This window comes from Perca fluviatilis, chromosome 17, assembly GCF_010015445.1.
Source record: "Perca fluviatilis chromosome 17, GENO_Pfluv_1.0, whole genome shotgun sequence".
NCBI classification, from domain to species: domain Eukaryota; kingdom Metazoa; phylum Chordata; class Actinopteri; order Perciformes; family Percidae; genus Perca; species Perca fluviatilis.
The window spans coordinates 12,283,153-12,305,339 of NC_053128.1; the positions used below are offsets into that span (position 1 = coordinate 12,283,153).

The 22,187-nt window shown below is 40.8% G+C and overlaps 1 protein-coding gene across 1 annotated transcript in view; it reads left to right on the forward strand.

The window, feature by feature from the left end:
* Positions 1-796: 796 nt before the first annotated feature.
* Positions 797-22,187, forward strand: part of LOC120546004 (phospholipid-transporting ATPase ID-like) — a 22,216-nt gene continuing 825 nt past the window's right edge. Inside the window, exons 1-28 of the mRNA XM_039780736.1 lie at positions 797-1,118; positions 2,168-2,251; positions 2,470-2,528; positions 3,068-3,181; positions 3,371-3,469; positions 3,641-3,702; positions 3,844-3,916; positions 4,147-4,217; positions 4,713-4,795; positions 5,451-5,609; positions 8,556-8,644; positions 9,653-9,846; positions 9,957-10,165; positions 10,264-10,307; positions 10,422-10,587; positions 11,457-11,645; positions 12,070-12,185; positions 12,301-12,465; positions 13,213-13,324; positions 13,586-13,691; positions 14,048-14,198; positions 16,653-16,836; positions 16,962-17,185; positions 17,470-17,553; positions 17,665-17,910; positions 18,926-19,064; positions 19,323-19,453; positions 21,252-22,187. The exon at positions 21,252-22,187 is cut by the window's right edge and continues 825 nt beyond it. Coding sequence (XP_039636670.1) covers positions 2,197-2,251; positions 2,470-2,528; positions 3,068-3,181; positions 3,371-3,469; positions 3,641-3,702; positions 3,844-3,916; positions 4,147-4,217; positions 4,713-4,795; positions 5,451-5,609; positions 8,556-8,644; positions 9,653-9,846; positions 9,957-10,165; positions 10,264-10,307; positions 10,422-10,587; positions 11,457-11,645; positions 12,070-12,185; positions 12,301-12,465; positions 13,213-13,324; positions 13,586-13,691; positions 14,048-14,198; positions 16,653-16,836; positions 16,962-17,185; positions 17,470-17,553; positions 17,665-17,910; positions 18,926-19,064; positions 19,323-19,453; positions 21,252-21,512 — 3,585 coding nt within the window. The 5' untranslated portion in view covers positions 797-1,118; positions 2,168-2,196 and the 3' untranslated portion in view covers positions 21,513-22,187. The remainder of the gene's footprint in view (positions 1,119-2,167; positions 2,252-2,469; positions 2,529-3,067; positions 3,182-3,370; positions 3,470-3,640; positions 3,703-3,843; positions 3,917-4,146; positions 4,218-4,712; positions 4,796-5,450; positions 5,610-8,555; positions 8,645-9,652; positions 9,847-9,956; positions 10,166-10,263; positions 10,308-10,421; positions 10,588-11,456; positions 11,646-12,069; positions 12,186-12,300; positions 12,466-13,212; positions 13,325-13,585; positions 13,692-14,047; positions 14,199-16,652; positions 16,837-16,961; positions 17,186-17,469; positions 17,554-17,664; positions 17,911-18,925; positions 19,065-19,322; positions 19,454-21,251) is intronic.

Here is a 22,187-nt window from a genome sequence, read left to right on the forward strand (position 1 = left end):
GTATAAACTATACCCACTACAACGCAGCACAACACCACGAAAGTATAAACAGGATATAGGTCAAGCTCTGCCCACAACTGTAAAACAGGCTTTAAAGGGGACTCGAATGCTCTTGAATTTCTTTTTTTTTCACTGCTTTGAAATTGACCGACCTGACTTGCTTTAGTGTTTCCTGTTGAAGTCAGAGTTGCTTTTTCTTAAAACACAGGAATCAAATCTGTTTTTTTTTTTACCGCATGTACAATATGTGTCCTTGCGGGCACACACACACACACACACACACACACACACACACACACACACACATATATATATATGCACACACACAATAACTAATTTAGCAAGCAGGTTCATGTTGAGGTCCCCCGGACGACACAGCGTTCCTTTGTGTTCGAGCCCAGGTATTAAATTCCATTTCTGAAAGCACCTGGATGTGCATGTCAGTCACGAGGACGCAATATTTGGAGATGTCATTTTAAGTACGTCTTTAAAAAGTGTTTCTCCTTCAAGAATGACAACCAATGCGCTGCTTTTCTTGCACTTATAAAAGAGGCAAAAAAAAAAAGTGACGCGGATTAAAGGAGCTGATGTTAAAAATGTGAGAGCAGGCCGCGGTCTGAGCATGCGCGCCCAGCGCAGGGTGTGTTGACATACCTGGCCCATTCACCTGTACTGTTGTTTTACAGCCCCTCCACTCCTGCCCCGTCTCACCATCCAGGTCCAAAGATCGCTGCAGTGTTTGCTCAAGCCCTGAGCTGTTAGGCGCAAAGGAAGGGGGGGGGGGGAGAGATCCCAGCTCTTCCTGCATGAACCTGAAACCTCTACTGTTAAGCGCCTCTTTCGCCGCCGCGCCACTTCACCTGTCGTCCATCCGTTGTGTCTTTCATCCTGCTGGAGGCCCCCGGTCAAACTCTGCTGGTGCCTGGGACGTCCCAACAGAGCAAAACAGACGAGGGCCTGGATTTACTTCATCTGAGGCGGAAGCAAAGGGAGGATTGGATTTTGTAGTTTTTTTTTTTTTTCCCTCTCTTTTCTTTTGGTCCCTGTTCCTGGGCCCTGTTCCTGTATCTATGTGTGTGCAGGACATGCACAGGAAATCACATTTTCTTTTGTTTAAGGTATGTGGCCTATTTTCATTTGTTTGCAGACGTATGGGGAAATGCTGGGTGTACGGAACTTTTGCGGGAGAGGTTCAAAAAGGGCCTCACACAGTACGATTTTTAATCAAACTCCGAGCTTACTGGCTTCAATCGCTTCCGATTCACAATAGCTTCGTTCGATTTCCTAGTTGTGTTGGTGCGCGAGTAAAACGACGACAAAGTGAGTGGAAAACATGCCCAACCAAACCATTGGCCCCATGGTTTGGTGCTGGCTTTGGTTTCCTGAACAATACAAAGTAGGGTAAATATGTCTCAATCATCTCAAAGATGATTTATTATTTTTCTTTCACGGGGAGGATATTTTTTTTTTACATATTTTGAAGAAGAATACATGGAACTGGCTGGTGTTTTTTTTTGTTTTTTTTAGCTATACATTCAGGGCAAGGCTCAGCCACGGATTTTTAATTATTTTTACTGTGATGGATTCACTCATTCTCTTCCGGTCCCATTTTAGAAATGATCTGCTCTTCCAACATGCAGGAAGATACACAAATACGAAGCAAAAACTAGATTTTCTGCTTTGTTGTGTATTCAAAGTGAAACGTTCAGGGTCCTATCGCTTTCTTAATCTTTGTGGTTATGAATGATCTTCAATAGATTGCCCTGTGGTACAAAGGGCTGAGAAGGGAGCGGCTACATGTCTTTACAGCTGTGCAGCACAGATAAAGTCTAAAGGATGTCGCCTGAAATTACCTCAAAGAACGACTTCTGACATGTTCTCTCATTGAAAAGTCATATTAGCTTAAAATGTTTATAGAAATATACCATAAATCTCTACGTTCTCGTATGAGCAAACCAGGGCCTCTATTACCGAAAGTCTATCTTGTCTGTTTTTTTTGTTTTTTTTTAACCATGACCATAAACTGGTAAACTGGTTCCCCTCTCACTTTTGTAACAGTTTCTCCTTTCTGTTGTTACCTCTGTATGGTCCAACTGTAAAGAAATGGCTCTTTGCTTCACTAAATATTCGTCACCCTGTGATTAGTAGACACGTGATTTTTCTCTAGGTGTGAAATATGGAAGAACTGAGCTGAAGATGGGATCGGTAGAGTCATACTTTGGCCGGTTGTGTGGGAAAGAGCAAGAGAAAGGTGAGAACGAATGCTATATTAAATGTTACTGTATGTCTTTATATCTGACTTTTTCTTGTTCTTGCATCACGTTTGTAACATACAGAGTCAGTGGACAAATGGCGCTCATACTTTTACATACTGCGTGTTGTACAAAATAAATCGCACTTTTCTCCCATCGCTGCTGCAACGTCCTCATCCCTCTCTTGCTTGGATTCTTTTTTACTTTTTCTTCACAGAGGAGGAGAGACTTTTTCGAGCCAACGACAGGCCTTTCAACCTCTCCTACCACTATGCTGTAAGTATAGAAACAGTCAGTTTCAAACAGTCGTGTGCTGTCTAGGGCTGCACGATATGAGGGAAATGTCAAATTGCGATTATTTTTGACTGATGTTGCGATTGCGATATGATTCACGATATTGCAGGGAATGATCCATTTTTTGGATCATCATTCTCATTTTCATTGAAACACAAATAAAAATGTACTATTGTCGTGCAGTGTGATTTTTGCAAGAGTCTGTACCAAACAAAGATGTTTTCCTTGAGTCTGTAGGATAGGATTTGTAGGCCCAGTATGTCTCTGCAGCCCCACAATACTTCATTCAGAATGCTTAGACACATATTTTGCCTTTAACGAAGATTGCTCCCCTCCTGCAATTTGGATATTGCACTAGTCCATATTGCGATTTGGATAAAATTGCGATTAATTGTGCAGCCATAGTGCTGTCTTTACAAAAACAGATTTTTCTCAAGTGATTTTGCATCATAATAGAGTATGCGACGCTGGAGCTGTCATCTGCTTTTGTCACATTCCCGTGTCACTTTTCTCTACTTCAGGACAACGCCATCAAGACCTCCAAATACAACCTTTTCAGCTTCCTGCCTCTTAACCTCTTTGAGCAGTTCCGGAGGCTCGCCAATGCCTACTTCCTCTTCCTCATGGCCCTTCAGGTAGACCGTTTTCTTTGTTTAACTGTACCTCCTCTAGTGCTGTGATGCATGTACACATGGACTGTATATGGACTGTGTCTTACTTTTTGCACGTTTAAATTTTTGAAGGACTTACTTTTCTTTTTTTTTTTAACAAATATAGCAGGGTCTTGAGTATTTATGCTGTGTGTGTGTGTGTCCCGTTTACAGGTAATCCCACAAATCTCCTCTCTCTCCTGGTTCACCACGGCCGTGCCTCTGATTTTGGTGCTGTCTATAACAGCAGTCAAAGATGCCAGCGACGACATAGTAAGCTGAACTCATAACAATCCATGCCGACTAACTTTAAACATAGCGGTTTGTTAAATAACTTAAAAGAAAATTTCAGAAAGACCGGAAATAAGGAAGTGAATTCAAACATGGAAGTTAATCACCAATGTGTGCACTGTTTTTCTCTTTTATCCTGTGGCATCGGAGTAGAACAGGCACAAAAGCGACAAGCAGGTGAATAACCGCATGGTGAAGGTCCTCATCGATGGAGAGTGAGTCATTCAAGATGCAAATTTCACACCGTGCACTTCTACATCATACATGTGTACAGCTGTGAAGCATTGTTGAGCTTTTCTGTGTAGTAGTGTGTGTGATTTTTCATGGTGTGCTTTATGTTTACATTTTTCTGGCAGACTGAGAAATGAGAAATGGTTGAATGTTCAGGTTGGAGACATAATCAAACTGGAGAATAATCAGTTTGTCACAGTAAGTATGGAGATGTCAGAATAAAGACCAATTTGTGTTTGCCCGCGAATGTTAACTGTGTGCAATATGGCATTTCATAGCATGTTGCTGTTCTATACACTTTGATGCTTTCAGTGCTAACAACAGCTAAGCTGAGTCAATGTTTCGACAAGTGATAGTAAAGTGTATCTCATCATATCATCTTCTATACTTTCAGTTGTCCTTACTGTATTTAATGCTTTTATTTTTAGGCGGACCTTCTGTTACTATCCAGCAGTGAGCCTCTCAACCTGGTCTACGTAGAAACGGCTGAATTAGATGGGTAAGTGTGTGTGTGTGTGTGTGGGGGGGGGCTTGTTTAACTATATTCGTGGGGTCCAAAAACCAGGAGTTCAGTATACTTGTGGGGTCCCGACAGCTTTGTGGGGCCAAGAAATGCTGGACCCCACAAGTTTAAAGGGCTGTTTGAGGGTTACGACTTGGTTTTAGGATTAGGGATAGAATGAGGTTATGGTTAGGGTAAGGGTTAAGGTTAGGCATTTAGTTGTGATGGTTAAGGTTAGGGTAAGGGGCTAGGGAATGCATTATGTCAGTGACGGGTCCCCACAAAGATAGTGCCACAAACCTGTGTTTGTGTGTGTGTGTGTGTGTGTGTGTGTGTGTGTGTGTGTGTGTGTGTGTGTGTGTGTGTGTGTGTGTGTGTGTGTGTGTGTGTGTGTGTGTGTGTGTGTGTGTGCGTGGCTGACGGCTGATGTCTCACACTGTCTTGGATTTCCCTCCAGTCACATCCTTCTCATGTCCTCTTGGTCTCCCCCAGTGAAACCAATCTGAAGGTGAAACAGGCCCTGACTGTAACTGGAGATATGGGAGACAGCATCGATGCACTGGCTGGCTTCAATGGTGAGAAGCTGAAAGAAACAACGAAAGAGACACCCAGATTTTTAGAATTGCATTATGCCTTTTTTTTCTTTTCTTTTTTTTTTACTGAGGGTGAAAAATATCTACAGTGGATTTTCAGTCAAATATTGGGATTTCTCTGGTGTGTAGCCTGCTTATTTTCATAGAAAATAAAAAGTTTGCAAATTGGAATTTGTTACTTTTTGTGTTAGATTTGTAACGTTATTTAAGCTAGAGGTAAGAATCAGCAGTCCTGTCAAATTAAAGGCGGAAAAGCCCAAAAAATTATCTTTAAACAACAAGAAAAAGAGTGAAGACAAATAACCACTTTCCATAAAGAATGGGTTCATTATGCCTTAAAAACATCATAAAATATGTTAGATAACTATTTTTAAACAAATAGTTACAGCAAATAAGGACTTTTGTGCACACCATATAGCCTATGAAGTGGTACTATTACCTCTGCCTAAGCAGTCTTTTCAGAAAGGCCTAAGCCTTAGGCTAACACTATGACAGTAGTCATCGTCTTTGAGTACAAAAATATAATTGAGAGGCAAGTATGCTGTTTGTCTTCATCACTACATCGATTTTCACATTTGAATACAGGTGTTGTAGTTTATAACTCTGACACTAACGTTAAGCTCCATCTCTCACTCAGGTGAAGTGCGATGTGAGCCTCCCAACAACCGTCTCGACAAGTTCAAAGGAACCCTGACCCTGGACGGACAAACCTACTCTTTGGACAACGATAAGGTGCTGCTCAGAGGATGTACTCTGAGGAACACGGAGTGGTGCTTTGGTGTGGTTATCTTCGGAGGTAAACAGTTGCTCCAACCGGATATTCTGGTAACAGCATAATGAGAGCTTAAAGGTCCCATGACATGGTGCTCTTTGGATGCTTTTATATAGACCTTAGTGGTCCCCTAATACTGTATCTGAAGTCTCTTTTATATAGACCTTAGTGGTCCCCTAATACTGTATCTGAAGTCTCTTTTATATAGACCTTAGTGGTCCCCTAATACTGTATCTGAAGTCTCTTTTATATAGACCTTAGTGGTCCCCTAATACTGTATCTGAAGTCTCTTTTATATAGGCCTTAGTGGTCCCCTAATACTGTATCTGAAGTCTCTTTTATATAGACCTTAGTGGTCCCCTAATACTGTATCTGAAGTCTCTTTTGTATAGGCCTTAGTGGTCCCCTAATACTGTATCTGAAGTTTCTTTTATATAGACCTTAGTGGTCCCCTAATACTGTATCTGAAGTCTCTTTTATATAGACCTTAGTGGTCCCCTAATACTGTATCTGAAGTCTCTTTTATATAGACCTTAGTGGTCCCCTAATACTGTATCTGAAGTCTCTTTTATATAGGCCTTAGTGGTCCCCTAATACTGTATCTGAAGTCTCTTTTATATAGGCCTTAGTGGTCCCCTAATACTGTATCTGAAGTCTCTTTTATATAGGCCTTAGTGGTCCCCTAATACTGTATCTGAAGTCTCTTTTATATAGACCTTAGTGGTCCCCTAATACTGTATCTGAAGTCTCTTTTATATAGACCTTAGTGGTCCCCTAATACTGTATCTGAAGTCTCTTTTATATAGACCTTAGTGGTCCCCTAATACTGTATCTGAAGTCTCTTTTATATAGGCCTTAGTGGTCCCCTAATACTGTATCTGAAGTCTCTTTTATATAGACCTTAGTGGTCCCCTAATACTGTATCTGAAGTCTCTTTTATATAGGCCTTAGTGGTCCCCTAATACTGTATCTGAAGTCTCTTTTATATAGACCTTAGTGGTCCCCTAATACTGTATCTGAAGTCTCTTTTATATAGACCTTAGTGGTCCCCTAATACTGTATCTGAAGTCTCTTTCCCAAAATTCAGCCTTGGTGCAGAATTACAGCCACTAGAGCCAGTCCTACAATGAGCTTTCCTTAGTATGTGCCATTTCTGTGTCTGGAGCTATTGAGGAGGTGAGAGGGGGGGCGAGCAAGGTGGAGGGTGGGGGTGTGGCCTTGACCAACTGCCACTTTGCTCGTTTGAAAGCCATGGTGTCTCTCTCTCTCATGGGTGGGCCAAATTCTCTGGGCGGGCAAAGCAGAGAAAGGGGAGGTAACCTTGCTCCTTATGACCTCATAAGGAGAAGATTCCAGATCGGCCCATCTGAGCTTTCATTTTCTCAAAGGCAGAGCAGGATACCCAGGGCTCGGTTTACACCTATCACCATTTCTAGCCACTGGGGGACCACAGGCAGGCTGGGGGAACTCATATTAATGTTAAAAAAAACTCTGACATTTTCAAGCCATGGGAACTTTAAAATGTGGTGTGTTCAAAAAGGGGACAGCTAACTTTGGCGTGCACCGCTCAAGTCTGCAGGGGCCCAGCAGAGGTTGCTAATGCTACACACATATGCAGTGGGAAAAAAAATCATATATTTTATTGAAAACAAGTCCGACAAAAACAAAATAATAAATAACATCTGTAAAACTACTGCAGTGAATAATAATTTATTCAATTTGCAAAGATAACGGCAAGTAATGATAAGTAGAATCATTCTCTCTACTTTAGCTCCAAGCTGCTATCTTTGGCCATAGAAGCATAACGTACTAACGTTAGCTAATTGTTACCACTTTGGCAAATGGCCAACCTGCATTCAGTTAGCATTTTTATATGCTAATGTTGGACCTTGAACTTTTATCTGATAAGAAATTACTGGTCAGTTAAATTAAGTACCAAACTCACCAGCCTATTCAAATGAGTGAAGGCAAAAAATAGTGAACCTAAACAAGGCCAGTGAAACAGAAAGAGAGAGGTTTTTGAGTGTAGCTAACGCTAATATATCACAGTTTGATAGCAAACTTTTCAAAAGGAGAGGCAAGTTTAAAAAAGAGATGCTGCCTCAGGCTGAGAGGGAGTTAGCTTTTTAAGTGTCATGTGACACGTGCCAGTGGCATGTACTTCCGGTACTTCCGTATGCCAATATTACGTGCCGTATCAGACTGATGTCATGAAGTGGCGTATGTACGACACGCCAATTCATATGTCATTATTGCTGTGTTATCAAGATGCATACTCGTTTTTTAGCGTGTTTAGCCTCCATTGACTTACATTACTTTGTGATTGCGTGTGAATTGACGCCGTAGCGAGTAGTATGAAAGGGCAAAAATCCACATGGGGAAGTTGGTCGGGGTGGAGGATGGGTGAAACACAGGACTTACACCCAGGAGAGCGGGGATCACGTCCTGCGTGTGACTTTGTGTCCCGCTAGTGATGTTTCCTTTCCACGTTTGTTCTTTTCCTAAACCCAACCAGTTGTTCTTTTCCTAAACCCAACCCAACCCCGTTCTTCTTTTCCTAATCCCAACCGTTTCTTCTTTTCCTGAACCCAAACCGCGTGTGACGTAGCCTCGCAATAACACGTAGCCTCGCGATAACACGCCACTTGGCTTTAGGAAAGTGGCACATGCTAGGACATGCCACTTCCGGCTGCCACATGCCACTTAAAAATCTAACTCCTACTGCTCAGGCTTGCATTTAGGAAGTCACTGACTAAAGTAAACAAGGATGAGAAAAAAAAAAAAACGTGCACTCAGAAAAGTAAATCACAATACTACAAACTACAAGAATACACTGAACATTACATATTGATTACAGATTAGTATCTGAGGCGGATTTTCCTTCCAAACGGTCTCTGCAAATGCTGAAAATGTGCCACTTCATCTACACGGTTGTCAGTGTATCTTTAACCCCAGATTGAATCTTTCCAGGTCCTGACACCAAGCTGATGCAGAACAGTGGGAAGACAACATTCAAACGGACGAGCATCGATCACCTGATGAATGTCCTGGTGTTGTGTGTGAGTTGCATGGCAATGCTCACTGTTTGTCACACAAATATACATGAGCTCACATGTACATTTTTTTAGCCAGAAAATTAGTAATTTGTTCACATATGAATCCTCAAACATTTTGGAAGCATTATGTAAAAATTCTTTACGTGTCTCTAAGTTTGAAAATTACACTTTAACATTGGCTATAGTTAACATAAAGTTAAAAGCTCTATTAATAACACTACTGGGAGAGTGCTTATCAGTGTGGTTCCTCTTCCTAATTGTTCCTGATACAGTACAAGTCAATAAATGTCACTGATTACTTAATGCCCCTTGAGCTCGCACGTGCAATACCTTCATAAAAGCTTTCATTTTTCAAATGCAGATTGCTTTTCAACCGATTGATACCATCAATGTGATAAATATATGTGTGTATATATATATATATACAGTACAGGCCAAAAGTTTGGACACACCTTCTCATTCAATGCGTTTCCTTTTTATTTTCATGACTATTTACATTGTAGGTTCTCACTGAAGGCATCAAAACTATGAATTAACACATATGGAATTATGTACTTAACAAAAAAGTGTGAAATAACTGAAAACATGTCTTATATTTTAGATTCTTCAAAGTAGTCAACCTATGCTTTTTTATTAATAAGGGAAAAAATTCCACTAATTAACCCTGACAAAGCACACCTGTGAAGTGAAAACCATTTCAGGTGACTACCTCATGAAGCTCATTGAGAGAACACCAAGGGTTTGCAGAGTTATCAAAAAAAGCAAAGGGTGGCTACTTAGAAGAATCTAAAATATAAGACATGTTTTCAGTTATTTCACACTTTATAATTCATTATTTGATAAAATTTTTCTTAAATTTTTAATTAGTCTAATGAAAAAAATAAACACATGAATGAGAAGGTGTGTATTATACTTTTGGCTGTTTACTGTATATATATATATATATATATATATATATATATTTATATATTTTTTTTAATATCAAGATGTGTGATATCTTGAATATGTCAGATCTTTGGTTTCCTGGCGTCTATGTGCACCGTTCTGGCCATCGGCAATGGAATCTGGGAGGTGAGGGAGGGCTCAGTGTTCACAGCCTTCCTCCCTCGTGAACAAGGGGCTGACGCCGCCCTCTCATCCTTCCTCTCCTTCTGGTCCTACGTCATCATCCTCAACACGGTGGTGCCCATTTCTCTCTACGTCAGGTGGAGAAAGATAACAAAATCAGAAATATGATGACTTCAGTGTCAGAGTTGTTCTTTCTTCATGCGTTTGTGCATGTCTCACGCGTGTTCCCTATGTGTGTCGATGTCAGCGTGGAGATCATCCGGCTGGGGAACAGCTTCTTCATAGACTGGGACAGGAAGATGTATTACCCCAAGAACGACACTCCCGCCCAGGCGAGGACCACCACGCTCAACGAGGAACTGGGCCAGATCAAGTACATCTTCAGCGACAAGACCGGCACCCTGACACAGAACATCATGACGTTCAACAGGTGCTCCATCAACGGGAAAGCTTACGGTGAGCCGCTATGCTTCTAAACAAACTACAGAGTTGATAGGAAACACCAGCATGGGGCTGAATGATTTATTTTTGGAGTGTATTTCTCTGTTATTCAGGGGAGCTGTTTGACTTTTCTGGTCAAAGGGTGGAAATAACAGAGGTGAGAGGAGAAGACTGAAGATTGTATTTTATTTTTATTTGGTGTAAAGTATGCATTAGTCCAACTCGTTTTTTTTTTTTTCTTGTCTGCTTTTTTTTTTTTATCTCTCTGCAGAAGACAGCGAGAGTGGACTTCTCCTGGAACCAGCTGGCTGATCCAAAGTTCACCTTTCACGACCACAGTCTGTTGGAGACGGTGAGGGAGGGAAACCCGGAGGCTCAGGCCTTCTTCCGCTTGCTGGCTCTGTGCCACACCGTCATGCCTGAGGAAAAGAAAGAGGGTGAGCACCCTCTAATGGAAAGCGTTGTTACTACATAGCAGGTGGCTGCAAAGGTTTAAAACAGAAGAACTACAGTACATTGCTTGTGTTCTGTCTCTGGTAGGTTACAGTGCATCGCTATATGAAATCCTAACAGAGCTCAGTCCTGAATTCTACAGATTCTTTGTCTTTTTTTTTACTCTTCATATAGACTATTTAGCAACTCCAGGTAATTGTATTTTCAAAAAGTATTAAAGTGTTTATATCATGCTCATTTTGAGGTTCATAAATTGTATTTAGAGGTTGTACCAGAATAGGTTTATGTGGTTTAATTTTCAAAAAAAACATCTTTTTGTTGGACTGCACATTGCTGCAGCTCCTCTTTTCACCCTGTGTGTTGAGCTCTCTGTTTTAGCTACAGAGTGAGGCATCACACTTCTGTTCCATCTTTGTTGGGAGTCGCAAATGCGCAGTAGCTACCTCAGCACAGCTAGCCAGTCAGGAGCAGAGTATGAGGGCGTGCCACGCTAGCAGCTAGGCGAGCATTATAACGTGTGTTACAAAGTGACGCACGTTTGTCTCTGAAGTAAAGGCTGGACTACAATAGAGCTGTTTGGAGCAGTTTGTGAACAGTGTTTTCTGTTGGAGATGGTAAGTCCCTTTGGTGTGGACTTTGGGCTTTTTCACTTTGTAAACCTATAACATGCACAAAAAAGATATATAACACAATAAAGGAAAGGGAAAAAGCATAATATGAGCACTTTAAAGCCACTATATGTATGTCAGATTTGAAAAACTTGAAAGACTTTGGTGGCAGACAGCAATGCACCCTGTTTTTTTACATTTGAATTTTCTTCCTTTCCTCTCTGGGCATCTTTATCTACTGGCAGGGGAGCTCTACTATCAGGCTCAGTCTCCTGATGAGGGCGCTCTGGTGACCGCAGCCAGAAACTTTGGGTTTGTGTTTCGCTCACGTACACCAGAGACCATCACAGCCATGGAGATGGGCAGAACAGTCACCTATGAACTTCTGGCTGTTCTCGACTTCAATAATGTGCGCAAGAGAATGTCAGTCATAGGTAAGAGAAAGTAGTGGTACAATGTTTGTTTGTTTTTCTAGGTTTTGCATGTTGCCGAAATTCAATGCAGTAAGTCATATTTGAGAATTAAGCTATTTAATGAGAATTAAGATATTTAATCTATCACACTTTACAATTTGTTGCCTATATGATTTTGATCCCAGCTACAAACTCATGGTGAAAAAAATTACCATTTAGAAAAATCCCTGTTGGTGCATTCAAGGAGGCCCCGTTAACCGAGATTTCTGTGTCGACTGCTCAATAGTGATCTTGTAAATTCACGAAATGATCAACTTTGCATTATCCTTTCCAATATGTTAATTTCAATTTACTCAATCAGTCGTGAAAATGACCCTAGCAACAGGTTTATGTATCAAACCTCATGACTCTGTGCTCGCTAAGCGACTTCCACCATTATTTCCAGTGCGTAACCCCGAAGGCAAGTTGACTCTATACTGCAAAGGAGCAGACACCATCATCTTTGAGAGACTGCACCCATCCTGTAACAAACTGAAGGAAGCCACCATCGGACACCTCAACGTGAGTGATGCGCTCGGATTTTTGTGATGTGTGTGTGTCGATATAAAACGAATGCACTTTCAGAAATGATCAAGATTTTTGTTTTGAACTGCTCTAAACCGTCCAACTTAAATAGGAGTATGCAGGCGACGGCCTCCGTACACTGGCCCTGGCCTACAAGCCCTTGGATGACAGCTACATGGATAAGTGGAGACAGCGCCACCACGAGGCCAGCACCGCCATGGAGGGCCGAGAGGAGAGACTTGATGAACTTTATGAAGAGATAGAGAAAGACTTGCTGGTTAGTCCACATGTTGACATGTTCTATCTATTGCTAGATAGTTTGATTGACTCAACAATTGGCTGGTTCATTTATTGGTTTGGTAGCTTAGGTGCCTGCTTATTTGGGGAACAATTGTATATACTTTATATACTGCTCCATAACACGTTAAATTAATAATGACGTATCACCAAGAACTTCAGAATAACTTCAGAATAACATAAAATATCATACGCGCATTGTTTTGTGTTGTCTTTTATTCGTTATATTTCTATATGTTCTTTCAGAGAAAGAATATAAGCATGGCTTTAAACATGTTGCTTTAAAGGTATAGTGCGTAGTTTCTGTCGCCCCCATGAGGAATTCTAAGTAGTGACAACAAAACTGTCGGCGCGTCCACATGATACAAGCCTTCCGTGATCGCGCAAGTGCCCCTCCCCCCTCCTACACGCTGTTGCTAGTAGCCAAGGAGGACACGGAGGATTGGGAGAAAAAAAAACATGACGGATTCTTCAGAAGAGGTCATTATCGTCACTCGAGCTTCTGCGTGGCAAAGTCGCCGGACGCCACAGTCTTCTGAACATAGCCGTACTGAAAAATCCAGAGAGAGTTGTATGGAGCTGATAGTTTTAATTGTCTTTGTAGCAACTCATTTGGCAATGGCTTGAATGTAACGGACGTTCATTAATATCAAAAAGTTACGCACTAAAGCTTTAAACATACAGTATTGAAAAATCACATTGCCACCCTTTACTCTGTGGTTTTTAGCTGTTGGGAGCGACAGCTGTGGAGGACAAGCTGCAGGACGGCGTGCCACAGACCATTGAGCAACTGGCTAAAGCTGACATCAAAATCTGGGTGTTGACTGGGGATAAACAGGGTAAGTGTCACATACTGTATGTTCCCATAAAGTATGGGTGAAGTAATGCAGCAATATAACGTGAAATATATCCTCATATTTTCTCACTGCTAATCTCAATGCGTCGGGAACCCTGGGTACCAAATCTCCAAGGGTTCACATGACCAATCTAAACATCCTAGCTTAGCTGTAAATGAACTCAGCGAGGCAAAGAGTGAATGTTTTGGCATGTTTGACACATTCATTTGAATCACAGTAGTTGTAAATATTGTTCTGAAACAGAGACTGCGGAGAACATCGGCTATTCCTGCAACATGCTGAGGGAGGAGATGAGGGAGATTTTCGTTGTGGCGGCCAATACGGCTGAAGGGGTCAAAGAGGAGCTACAGTAAGTCAGTCAGAAACTACATACATAATATAACTACAACACATATAATGTCTTCTATTATTTAGTAGGTGATTTTCCAAAATCAACATATTTAAAATAACTACAACAAAAAATACCGATAATGTATTCGACACAATCTGATATAAAATAATCCTAAAATAATCCTTTATCAGTCCCACAGCAGGGAAATTTGCATGCATTTGATGCTTTATTTTTTATTTTTTTGTATAGTGACTGCTATGCAAAGCGTTTGCATTTGTTTCTATCCCAGACACATTGTATTGGAAAGAAAATACAGTTCAAAAAGAAATGTCAAAGCTTTTTATTAACACGGCCAACCATATTCCTGTTTTTAGGAATGCTAGAAGGAAAATGTGTCCAGAAGCCGCAGAGGAGCCATCTGTGAAAAAGGCTCGCGCAGGCCTGTTTTGGCTTCAGAAGACCGAGACAGTGCAGGATGAGAAGGTGGATGGAGATTATGGCCTAGTTATAAATGGACACAGTCTGGTAAGAAGGCCTTTTCAGGCACATTTCTATTTTAAATGTACCCTTTTGTATACAGTATGTACCAATATATTGTTGATTCAAAAACAGTGCTGGATGTCCTGGTTGTTTGTTGCCTGCCTGCAGTGGTGGAAGAAGTATTCAGATCCTTTACTTAAGTAAAAGTACTATTACCACACTGTAAAAATACTCTGTTACAAGTAAAAGTCCTGCATTGAAAATGTTTTATATTTTAAATTTTATAAACTATGTTATAAACTGTGTTTTTTCTGCAAAAATCTTAATTTGTAAAGTATCTAGTAAGTAAAACAGTATAACTGTCAGATTAATGTAGTGCAGTAAAAAGTACAATATTTCCCTCTGAAATGTAGTGGAGTAGAAGTACAAAATGGCATGAAATTAAAAGACTCAAGTAAAGTGCATGTACCTCAGATTTGTAATTAAGTACAGTACTTGAGCAAATGTACTTAGTTACAAATGTGAATCACTCTGAAATCTGAAAAATCACCACAATGTACCATCAAAACATACCTGATATTTTACAGGCTGATTCTAGTGTTTTTACAGTCAATATATAAAATGTAACTACTTATATGCTAACAAAAACAAATTTTAAATTAAGCATTAAAGGTGCAATATGTAATACTGACAGCTAGTGTTTGAAATAGTTACTGCAGTACAAATTCAAAATACTGGAGAGAGTCGTCTCCCCTTTCCCCTCCTCCCCAGACTCGAAGTTCACGGAGGTTTAGAGTGCGGATCGGGCCGCATTTTTCTGTCCGAGCCCGGCCCGCGTCCGACAGAGCAGTAACCAAACCCGGCCCGAGCCCGACAGGCATTAAGATATTTATGTCCGAGCCCGACCCGAGGCCCGACAAAAAAATCTTGTTTTTTTCTCAAACTAATGACACATGTACGTTTGTTTGTGTGGAAAGCCCGCTTTTATTAAGCAACTGTAGTCGGCATTCGGAAATGTCAACAGATGAGTAACAGATAATACGATTTTTTAAATTTCAAATGTTCATTGCCTTATCGCACTGATATGACCGAGCCCGAGCCGAACCCGAACATCATTTCTAAATATCTGTCCGAACCTGGCCCGGCCCGTCGGGTACCGTCGTGTTCCGGCAGGCTCGGTTCGGGTATCCATCCTCTACGGAGGTTGCCAGGCTGAGACTGCAGCATCCACAACAATGTTGCTAGATGCTTGTCTCACATAGCCAGACATTACTTCAAAGCACAGCAGAGTAGCTAACGTTAGATGCTGGCTATATTGACAGTCGTAAAAGCCCGAGCTCACGCGGAGCTCTGTACCCAACTGACAGACACACTTTTTCTGCTTAGAATTACGGTAGGAACCGCTAAAAACCCCACAACCTCGCCGTCCTCTCCACACGCCAGACAGACACACTTCCTCGGCTTAGAATTACGATAGAAACCGCTAAAAATACCACTACCTTGCCGTCCTTTTCCACCCGACTGAAATACACACTTTATTGGCTTAGAATTACGGCAACAATCGCTAAACACACTGCAAACTCACGGTTCTCTCTTCATGATTTACAGCCCCCCTCTCATGGTTTCAAATAACTCACCGTTGTCGGCTACGGCTGCTGAACAGGCTACACGTTGTTAACAGCCGTGGCCCGCTTGCCTGGTCCTCCATTAACGTTAGCAGTTAGCAGGGTTAGCAGGGTTAGCATGGCGGCGTTAGCCAGAACTAGCCAGGACCAGTCGGGATCACTTTACTCGCTGTGTCTCAATTGTTTTTGCGAGTAACCATCTAGGGTACTCTAGCTATATAATTCAATGTAAGTAGCTACACAAATGTTGAATTGACATAAAATGCCCGTCCCTAGTAGCTGTGATAAATTAGCCTGAAGCTAATGCTTACCTGTTCAGGAAGAAATTAGCCAACTCTGCGTCTTTTTGGGCTCCAAGCTGTCTCCATCTTTCAAATACATCTCCAATGTTTACCCAGGGTTTGTTACATCTCTGGTCACACAACTGTTAGAAACATGCAGTTTTTTTTTTAGGTCGGGTACAGTCTATCTCCGTTGATCCCGTTCGTTTATTTGCCGCTTTCATGGCTGTGCTAACATTACAGCTGTAGCACGCTGGGTTTAAGGTTTTTACAGGGATATCTGGCAACCCAGCCTGGCTGACAAACTGGGCAGTTGATAACAACATGCAGGCCAAAACACAAACAGAAATTCCGTCACGGAACGTAGATTTCAAAAGGAGAAAATACTGGCATTAGCGTTGTTGTCAGAAAAGTTTCCTTAATAGCTGATGACGCATTGGGGTCCTTTTTGGATTTATTACAGTAAATATATTACATAATTGGACCTTTAATTATTTCTTCACTAGAATTGACTACATTCCTAATAGTGCGGAGAGGACTTGACTCATGACCTGATTGCACACCTCTAACCCCTCCCTCCCTTTGACCCTCAGGCCTTTGCACTGGAGAAGAACCTGCAGCTGGAGCTGCTTAGGACAGCATGCATGTGTCAGACAGTGATTTGCTGCAGGGTCACCCCGCTACAGAAGGCCCAGGTGGTTCAGCTGGTTAAGAAGTACAAGCAGGCTGTCACTCTGGCCATTGGGGATGGGGCCAACGATGTCAGCATGATCAAGGGTGAGTTCATTCAACTCAAGACACTCATTACAAGAATGTACAGAGCTTTAGCAGTTAAACCAAACAGCTAGAAAATACTTATTGTTACTTATTTTGTTTCTTTTTCTTTTCTGCCCGTCGTTCAGCTGCCCACATCGGCGTAGGTATCAGCGGTCAGGAGGGCATGCAGGCAGTTCTCTCCAGCGACTACTCCTTCGCCCAGTTCCGTTACCTTCAGCGCCTCCTGCTGGTGCACGGCCGCTGGTCCTACCTACGCATGTGCAAGTTCCTCCAATATTTCTTTTACAAGAACTTCACCTTCACCTTTGTGCATTTCTGGTACGCCTTCTTCTGCGGCTTCTCTGCACAGGTGAGGAATTATGTAACATCATTTAATGGGTTACATGCAGAGTGAAACATGAGGGAATCAAGTGAAGCACATGAGTAACTTTTAGAAAAGAATAATGCATATGCACATGACAAAGCTCTATATAAGTTACATTTTACAGTTGCAGAACACTAAACTTTAGTAATACGTTGGCCTGAGAATACAGCTTACAGCACTGTCCGAATATGTCTCTTTCTGCGTTCAAATCATCAGTTATAATGCCGTATTTACATGTTTAATGTATGCTTTGCTGTTCTTGTTCATAGACTGTGTATGACGAGTGGTTCATCACCTTGTACAACATGGTTTACACAGCTCTTCCTGTCCTCGGCATGAGCATCTTTGACCAGGTATGCACTAAGGGGGAAATTATTATAAAATTAGTTATAAATACCTCAGTAACTTTTGTTCAATATCATATAATTTATCAGTACTCTTTCTCTAATTCTGTGTTTGTGTAGGATGTGAATGACCGCTGGAGTTTCCAGTATCCTCAGCTCTACACTCCGGGCCAGCTGAACCAGTACTTCAGTAAGAAAGCCTTTGTGCTCTGTATGATGCACAGCTGCTACAGCTCCCTCATCCTTTTCTTCATCCCGTGGGCCGCCATGCACGACACGGTCCGAGATGACGGCAAAGACTTAGCCGACTATCAGTCCTTTGCTTTATTGGCACAGACCTGTCTGCTGATTGTGATGAACATACAGGTGAGGAAACACAGCAGGATTTATTTATTTTTTATCAATCTTTTTACTAATCTTGATTTTCTAAGGTATTAAAATTACATTCTAATTGTTTTTTGTTTGAATCTATAACTGTATTTATCAAATTGATATACAGTTGTTGTCATACGTTTACACACCCATGCTAAAGTTGACTAAAAACAGGAATACAAAAACATCTTTTGGAAATTGATCTTAATGCCTTAATTTTTTTTTAAATTGGAAAAATCCAACCTTTAAGGACACCACTTTTCTTTGTGAATGAATAATGTATCGTAAATTAATAAATGTTCTTCCTTAAAATACAGGGGGCATAAGTATATTTTTTTTTTTTTTGTTCTACTTGTTTTGTTTGCTCGTTTTGTTTTGTTATGTTTTTATAATCTACCCTGCCCTGTAAAGCGACTTTGAGTCCATGAAAAGCGCTATATAAATTCAATTTATTATTATTATTATTATTATATACACCCCTATGTTAAATTCCCATAGAGGCAGGCATTTTTATTTTTAAATGCCAGTTATTTCATGGATCCAGGATACTATGCATCCTGATAAAGTTCCCCTGGCCTTTGGAATTAAAATAGCCCCACATCATCACATACCCTTCACCATACCTAGAGATTGGCATGGTTTTATTTCAGTTAGCTTAATAGCTGGTTTGATTTGGATTGAGAGATGATTTTATGGAAAGTACCCCTTGCCAATCTGTAGGTATGGTGAAGGGTTAATTAAGGCATTAAGATCAATCAAGATCAATTTCCAAAAGATGTTTTTTTATTTCTCTTTTTAGTCAACTGTAGCATGGGTGTGTAAACTTATGAGCACAACTGTATATGCTATCACAGAAATGACATGATAGATTTTATTCATATCACCCACCCTTAAAACACACAATATGAATGAATATGTGCACCAGAATAAAACATTTAAAAAAGTACATTTTAAGCTACTGTATTTCTGGACACCAGAATTAAAAATGTATTTTTTTTTACATTTTCAGCTATGTCTGGACACCTATTACTGGACAGCCGTGAACCATTTTTTTATATGGGGCAGCCTGGCCGCTTACTTTGCCATCACATTAACCATGTACAGCAATGGCATGTTTCTCATCTTCACCTCCTCTTTTCCCTTCATCGGTGAGTAGATTGCCTTTATAGAGGCAGGTTGTTGCTGCCCACATCTTCAAATGTAGTCTTCCAGAAGCAGACATAGCCCTCTATATGTAGAGGTTGATATGTTTTATATCAGGCCAACAATCATAAGAAAACATGATAGAATTGGGTTAGCAGTAATCCTGCTGCACCCCACGTCTTCATATACAATTATTTTTTTTTAATAATAAACCTTTTTACTATGTGATTCTGACTGCTGGTCTGATGCTTCTTGAACTCCAGGCACCGCAAGAAACTCTCTGAACCAGCCTAACGTGTGGCTCACCATATTCCTGACTTCCCTTCTCTGTATCCTGCCTGTGGTGGCTTCCCGCTTCGTTTTCATTCAGCTTCGGCCCACCATCAACGACAAGGTGAGATATCACATGACACAGACTATTAGAAGTCTTTTATGTACCCTGTTTTTTTGCCCCTTTTTAATTTTATTTTCACACGTTTTCTATACAATTGTACATAGCGCAACTGTGCTGCCATGTACATAAATACACAAATATACAGCACAATATACATTACCTACACAAACGTCTTCTACCCACTCCCCACCCTCCCCTCCCACTAGTATACATTTGGAGTAAAATGAGCCTACATTTTGCCGCCCACAAACACAAAGACAAGGTAGGGTACATCCTACATACAGACAACATGCCACATAAAGAATCATAAGAAGAGAAAGAAAAAAATAAAACATATACAAAATGAAAAAGTGAAAAATCAAAGATAAAAAAAAAAATAGATAATTAAATACAAGTCATTTAGTTAACCACAAGGTAGCACTACACCTCTTCCCAGTTCACTGCAGAAACCTCATCAAAATAGTCCATGAAAGATCCCCAGGTAGAATAGAATTCACGTTTCCTCTGAGTGAGTATTTCATCTTTTCTAACTTTAAATGATACATGACATCTTTAAGCCACCTGGTGTGGGATGGAGATTTTGGGCCTTTCCAATTCAGCAAGATAAGACGTTGGGCTAGTAAAGTTGTAAATGTCACCACTGTGTGAGATTTTATGTACCCTGTTTTTACCTCTATACATGAAGTTATTGTTCTCAAAGTGATACAATATTTATATTTGGCAATATTTAATCTCTTTCCCCACATGTCACAACTACCTTCATGTTACAATTTGGCCTTCTGATGTTGAATATATTAAAGGGATGTATGATTAAGGCAGCAAAAGCAAAACAGAAGGATGACTATCATGAATTGATCAACCTGCAGTTTTTACCAACAGATATCTCTCGCGGTCACATTTGCTTAGTTTAGTATAGATTACTGAAACTAAAACATGTTTGAAATATCGTGATCTTGGAATTATAAGGTTCTATCTAAGGCTGTACAGAAGCTTTACAGAAAGTGATGCTTTCCTTTTGTGAAAGTAGACAGTCTTACTTTGTTTTAATACACACAATCAACAGAATTGACAAATTATACAGAAGGGAGTTATTATGCTGTACACAAGCTATAAACAGACACAACCCCAGTTAGCATTGTCGTAGAGTTAGCATCAGATTACTAAATCATTCAGCAACTAGCTGCTAGAAACCTGAACTTATGTCGGATTCCTACAATTTAAAATGTTGGCCTTTTATTGGTGTCATCTTTAAGGAAGTCACAGTAACTTGAGTTGCTAACAAACAGTTGCATGAACTGTGTAATTCAAATTAACAAGCCAGCTGTCTAGCTTGGTAGTTTTTATTTTTATTTTTTTTATTTTGGAGGCATTTTCAGCCTTTATTTTGACAGGACAGCTGACGACATGAAAGGGGAGAGAGAGGGGGAATGACATGCAGCAAAGGGCCACAGGCCAGAATCGAACCCGGGCCCGCTGCGTCGAGGACTAAACCTCTATATATGGGCACCTGCTCTACCAACTGACCTATCCGGGCACCCCTAGCATGGTAGTTTAAAGTTAAAATGTTAAAACAAGGTTTTTTTTTTTTTTTCTTCAATTTTCAATTCTTCAATTTTGATATTTGGATATAGAGCCTCTAAGGTCACAATATGGATAAGGAAGGAGTTTGTGCGTTGTGTTATCATTAGAAAGATATCAGTAAAACATGATAGAGGTAGGTGACAAAGCTTTTTGAATTAATAGCAACGAACCGTCCCATATTAAGAAGTGTAAAGACGTGTCCCTCCCTCCCCTCTAGGTGAGACAGAAGGTGCGGAAGGAGGCACTGCCAGCTCCTGCACCTCGCCGTCCACCCGCCAGGCGTATCAGCACCCGCCGGTCCGGCTACGCCTTCTCCCACGCCCAGGGCTACGGTGATCTGGTGACATCCCGGAGGTTCCTGCTGAAACTGAGGAGTCGACCGCCGCTGTTTACACAAACGGACTCTCCTCTGGCTCTGAATGAGCCACAGCTCTACCGCACCATCGCAGAGGATCCAGAAGAGTCCCAGAGCCCTTAGACAGGGAGTTATGACCGCAGCAGAGTGCGCGGGACCAGGAGATCCTGTTTTTTATTTTGGGAGAAAAGGGTAAAGTTCACCATCTGGAACGGTTTTCCAGGTCAAACCTTGACACCTAAAAACTAAGTCTGACTTGAACTCGAGGTTTTTTTTTTCTAATGGATGTTAATGTCACTGTGAAAATGTTGAACTTTGGCAGCACATCGATTGTAAAAAAAAAAAAAAAAAGGCCGCACCAGTGATTTTGCACGTTTTAGCTTAATAAGTACAGCTCGCATACAGTATACTGCAGCCTACATCACTGCTGACCATTTTCCGAAGCATACTAGGGTGTTTTAGATAGTTTTTCTTCCTTCCAGAGAGATATTTGTTTCAAGTCCTTTCATTGCATTTACAATCAACTTGTGGAGAATCGCATTAGCAAGGTAATCAATCATAGCCGACATTTAATCGCCTTAAGTTTTGTCACTGTCGTGTCGTGAATTGGTTTTTTCATCGGGCAAGTCTTTTGAGAAACTGCATTCAGGCACACTTGATACTAAAATAGCACTTTTTGATTGCAAAAAAGGAGAGATTAAATTCACATTTGGATTTTTTTCAACATATCTCATAGGTTTGTAATGCTTTTCCAGTCCTTTAAATCAACTTTATTGTCTTCACACTTGCACACAGCAA